General features: G+C 36.2%; 1 protein-coding gene across 1 annotated transcript; it reads left to right on the plus strand.

Annotated features, from left to right (window-relative positions):
• Positions 1-793: 793 nt before the first annotated feature.
• On the plus strand, positions 794-3,252 carry LOC106131273 (achaete-scute complex protein T3). Its single transcript, XM_013330304.2, has 2 exons — positions 794-1,438; positions 2,630-3,252. The coding sequence occupies exon 1, from the start codon at positions 851-853 to the stop codon at positions 1,430-1,432; it is 582 nt and encodes a 193-aa protein (XP_013185758.1). The 5' UTR covers positions 794-850; the 3' UTR covers positions 1,433-1,438; positions 2,630-3,252.
• The last annotated feature ends 2,748 nt before the right edge of the window (positions 3,253-6,000 follow it).

Raw genomic sequence — 6,000 nt, forward strand, 5'->3', positions numbered from 1 at the left:
GTATAGTGCTAATGATATAAAAATTAACCATTAAATAAATCGCCCGTGGCGATTTGCAAATACAGTGTTGGTTAATCTATGGTTACGCATTGACGTTGCAATGGACACCTGCTCTACGCGATTATAACCCATTATACCTTTGTAGTTTTATATTCACTACTAAAGAGTGAAAACATAAATATGGACAAGATAACAATAAATAAAATACCAAAGATTTTTTAGCTCGAGCTTCTGTTTAATACGCCATCCTGAAATAGGACATGTAAAATGCAAAGAATTGCGCTCGTCGACTCTACAAGTTCACACGTAGGCTAACAATGGAACGAGTAATAAAATATCCATGTAGTAAGTAACTTTCTTGTGAACAATGGTCAATATTACAAAAAAGTTTATGAAGCTTATTAAGGGCAACAAAAGCTCGAGACATTAATAAAACAATATCGTCGCTGATACGTTTACAGCGGCTATTCTCCTTAACGACTTCTAAATAGACGATGCGAACAGATCCCGTCTTCCGAACAAGGTAATGGACGGGATAATTACGCGCAACGACGTGCAACAATAGCGGCGCGAGCTTACTGCTCTATGGCATAATAAGCGCCGGCGTATTTTGATCAGAGTGCAGCAAGTAGCGGAGCGGGTAGGAGTGCGGGGCGTGGGGCAGCCCGTGCGCCGTGCGAGTGCGCGCGCGCCCGGCACGCGCCCCACCGCTGCGCTGCGCCGTCCGCCGCCCGCCGGCGCTCGCGCTACTTAGCGTCGGGGATGCGCGCCACCTCCGCCAATCCACCGGCGACCTCCGCGGCACGCACTCGTGCGCTCTCGATACGCTCCCGACTTGTTTACGTTCGCGATGCCGATGGCAGCTATTCACGCTTATCAGAATATAGGTGTCGATCAGAAATTGACGCACCTACAAAATCACGGCCAGAGAAGACTAGCACCTGCGCCTATCGATTCATCTCGGTGTAAGAAGAAGTCCTACCTTCACCAACCTTATCCTGCTCAACCTGCTTCAGTGGCCAGAAGAAATGCCAGAGAACGAAATCGAGTGAAGCAAGTAAACAATGGATTTGCTCAACTTCGCCAACATATTCCATCTGCTGTTACGGCAGCATTGGCTGGAGGCAGAGGTTCTTCGCGCAAACTAAGCAAAGTGGATACATTAAGATTAGCAGTGGAATATATCAAGAGCTTAAAACGTTTATTAGAAGAGGGCGAAGAAGGATGCTCGGATACCCAAATTGGCCTAAATTTAAATACAAGTGGTCCTCAAACTCCACCATCTTCAGAAGAATCACATTCGCCAGCACCATCCTTCGTATCTGAAAGCTCCGCAGGACCAAATTGTCATGATGCCTATGATTCTTATGAACCCATGAGTCCCGAAGATGAAGAGCTTCTAGATGTTATATCATGGTGGCAACAACAATGACTGAAGGTAAGAATTAATATATTATTTTTTATAAATATTCAATGAACGTTCTTGTTGGTCGATAAGATAAGTTATGAGAATTTTGTGAATGAAATCCTTAAAATGTGTTTGCTTAAAAGTAATCTTCACAGCTTTGATAAGGACATTTTATCTCTTTGTTGACATTTGTCGCGACGTGTATGTTGATTTTTTATTGTTATCCTCAAATTAATATGTTATACCACAAGAATTCGTAATATATTATTAAAATATTTTCGGACTGGCAAAAAGACAGGTATCGTTAAATTTCAAAGAGCTTTAGGAGCAAGTTTTTTCTTATCGGATTCGTTAGTCACGGTTACCTACTGGGTCGATCCTGCTCTATGCCTTTATGTTGCACAAGTTGAATGGATCTTCACTTACCTGCAGGCAAAAAGCAAACACATAAATACCATTATGGTCGCGCATTGAACCATCGGATAGACTTTATATTTCATTGTTAAATTAGGATGGCACAATGGCATGTCTCCGACAAAAGCGAATCTTAAAATATGTCGCTCCATAAAAGCTTGCATCTAGGTAGACGTTTTTTATGCCGGAGCAAAAATAAATTTGCCTATGTTTTATAGACTAGCTCTCTAAAGAAGGGACCCGCATTGTACCTTCTTATTTACGTCAATAACATACTGTAATTACTTCTAACAATCTGTGGTTTGCCCCGCATCTACTGGGAAAATTGCTCATAAAAGTGGTCTATTCTAATAAAATGATGCCACTGCTATCCATCACAAGTGGAAGCAGGTTTTAGTAAGATTTCATCACATCCCTTAAGATGAGACATCCGGTCACAAAGGACTTTCTCGGCGGGGGCATATGGTCAAATGTTGCGGGTTGGCAAAACAAGTAGCACTTTTTACAATAACTTGAAATGAATACTACAAAAAATGGGGGATTCATCGCCGGCTATTAATTTATTTTGCCGGAAGATGAAATCTCAAGAGGAAATAGAAGGGCGGTGCGCGAGGCACACGTGTTACAATATTTGCTAGACTCAAAAGTAAACATCTGTTGATATGAGTTCGCTGTTCATGGGAATCAACAGGCGTCATTGCTAGCCAAAGAAAACTTTATTATCAAAGTTCTTGTTATTTTTACTATTACGCATGTTTGCATTGTTGATTCTTAAATTAAATGTGGTTTTATTTTTATTGTTCACAGAAACCGTGCATTACGGTGATCAAAGTGCGGCTGTAGAGCAGCTTGTGAAAAAACAAGTATTCCTTGAGAGAAGTCCGAGCGACGGAGCGCGAGGGACTCTGAGAGAACCTTTAATTAAGCGCAATCAGTATATTCTTAATGAGAGGGGATAATGGTGGACTACAACGACCTCATCGATGCATTCCGCCGACCGACCACCGAACGAATACCCTTAAATGCATTTCATACATCGATGGAATAGCAAAATAAAGACTGATTTGATCATTTGTTCCACATGAGCATTTAGTTTATTATAAGATTCCAGATATCGCTGTGCCTTATGTTAATACGACTTCCAATTAAGTATTAGTATATATATTGTTTACTTATGTTATCTAGTCATTAGACTTTAAGTTTAGCGTGTAAGTCATCTTCCTAAGTTTTTGTAATTTGTGACTTTAACGTAGTATTAGTTGTTACCTTTTGGTATGGCTTTATGTTATAAAGTTCGTAATTACGTTTTAAATTTGGATATCTTGAGACAAAGACTTTCATTGTAAATAGATAATTGTAGTACCATAACAAAGATTCCTAATATTATAAAAGTTATATTGAAAGAACTGTTTATACTTAGTTAATGAAAAAAGTACCAGTAATCAACCTTAAGGTTGTTTCTGTAAATAAATATTACTTGCAAAAGAATTTCTACCACTTTTATTTCATCACTATAAACCCCATTATTAGGGGATAAAAAAATAAATATGCATTGGTACCTGTTCAAAAGAGAAACAAGAGGGTTCCTTCCTTGATAACAATGTATATATATAATACAAACTAAAAAATAACAATATTTCTACTTTAAAAATAACAGAACTTACTTAAATACCTACTTTATATATTTTCTTTTAAGGGAAGGTTAGAAAAATCTTTGTCATTGCATATTGTTACCTGCCGATGAATATCGAAGATTATAGCATGGAAGCAACCGATATATAATGACGTCAATCAAAATCAATATTGTAGTATCTTATTAAAGTCTATACCATCCATATTCTCCTATTATATTTCGGAGTATGAGAATAAGTAATAGCAACTCTAAGATTGCACAAACTACATAGGAACTATGATTTCGCCGACTCTTAACTGTGGAGACTACTCAACCAGCTGATAACAATGATAATATTATACAAGTTATGTATAGAAAACATTTTTAATAATATTATCGAATATATGTAAGTATGTATCGGACGATGCCTTATACTTGTTGGTCAATCTACATACGTACGTATAATCACGTCTATATTCCTTGCAGGGTAGATAGAGTCAATTAACTGTTAGGCCACGTTCAGCTGTTTGGTTGTAGCGTGTAGCTGTGCATTGTAGCATGGTGTCAATCTACATACATATAATCACGTTTATATCCCTTGCGGGGTAAATAGCCTGGAAAAGACTGATAGGCCACGCTCAGCTGTTGGGGTTGATGATATAATTAAGACTCAAATAGTGAAAGGTTGCTAGCCTATCGACTAAAAGAAGCATCCCAAGGTGTCAATCTAATAGAGTAAATTCCAGTAAATTTGAAGATACGTAAATTTTTCTTTAGTAAAATTGTAAAAACGACATGTGAATATACAATTCTAGCAGTTTTTATAATTCTCGTATCTGAGATTCATCCTATAAAGTCTTAATAACATTTATTATGATGATTTCTTTTTTGTTTCTTGTTTCAATGTAGAAAACGATATAGACAGTATGTTAAAAGTACTATAGTTAAATAGAATAATTAATAATATAAAGACTATTTTTATATCCTGTTTTATTTAAGTATGTTACATGAAATATCGCAAATTTGAATAATGCAGTTTGTACCAGTCTGAACACGTGCCTCGGCTCCAATTTCTCGCGAAATAAAACTGGCAAAGGGGCCAATATTTTGTGCAACATTTAATTTGAAAAAGACAATCTAACTGTAACTCGATCTCATATCACGCCCGCCCATCGAATCTAAATTGCAATAGTAATTTTGATAATGCAAAGGAAGTTCAACAATTATGGGTGGATATATCCGTTGCTTATTAATTGTTTAAACTTGTTTCTCTATGGAACAAGACCGACTAGATCCTACGGAAGCAAACGCACCTGTGGATTTGCGAATCGTTTTGTCGGTGTTGGTATTATATTAATTGTCAGTTACTATGCGACGTCGCATCCGTTGCGACTGCGACAAAATTACTCATCATTATCTTGTTTGTCTAATTGAGAATCGTTGGTTTATTTAACATCTCTGTTTGTTAAATATTAGCAAGTTAATTTAATGGAATTAAATTCATTCATTCATATAATCACGTCTATTTCCCTTGCGGGGTAGACGGAGCCAGCAGTCTTGAAAGACCGACAGGAAACGTTCAGCTGTTAGGCTTAATGATAGATATGTCATGTACCGGATCACAAATTAGATAGTTAAAGTGTTAAAGTTTTAACCCAATGGGAATTTGTACAGAGGATGGTATACAGCAGTTTTGGAGACTGCGATCTGAAGAATATGTTGCTACGCTCATGAATCGGTACAAGTGGTCGTCGCGAGTCTCTCAACCAGCTTAGAATAGGACTCTTTGGTTTTATTTCAAAACCCAATCGGGTTCCCTCCTGAGACAACCTCAACAATACCACCACTAGCAGTGGTATTGGCCGCTGTTCATTTTAAGCATGTGATTATATAAATTTGTTTTAAATTATTATTTAATTTTGTCTTTAACTTAGTTATTAGTATCTTAAAATATAAATAATATTTAAAAAATATTAATGACTCACACAGGGAAATATATTCTGAAATCAAACTTCTGAGAAATTCGTACATAATTTTGTATGATTAGTAAGAGTGCAAAATTGGAGCTTATTAACTTACTATTATGCTATAAATAAAGGCATGCCGCTTTATTTTATGCCATAATCTGTAATATTTTCTAGCTTATGTGAACTAAATTAAAGTGCCTATTTCACAATAATTATGTTCAATAAAAAAGTTTTTGTACTTTTATAGTTCATTTACCTTTTCTTAGATAATACAAAATAGATTTAGTTGCTAAAATATATATTGTTGGATAGACATATGAAATTGCGTTTTCAAATTGTTTTTAAAAATAGAATCGACAATATAGTTAATATTATTTGAATTAATCAACATAATAAAAATGTTTTATATATAACCGATATTTTAAAAACTTTCCTGCCTATGTTGTACTGTCGCTAATCAATTATCAGAAGAAAGATAACATAATTAATTGGTAATATGTTTGACGATATGTTTTGGCAATATAATAAGTTTTACAAAATTCTGCAACGAACATGTAAAAGTTGCGCTGGCGCAACTGATGCGTTGCGCTTACGACTCG

Source organism: Amyelois transitella, chromosome 6 (assembly GCF_032362555.1).
Source record: "Amyelois transitella isolate CPQ chromosome 6, ilAmyTran1.1, whole genome shotgun sequence".
NCBI lineage: Eukaryota > Metazoa > Arthropoda > Insecta > Lepidoptera > Pyralidae > Amyelois > Amyelois transitella.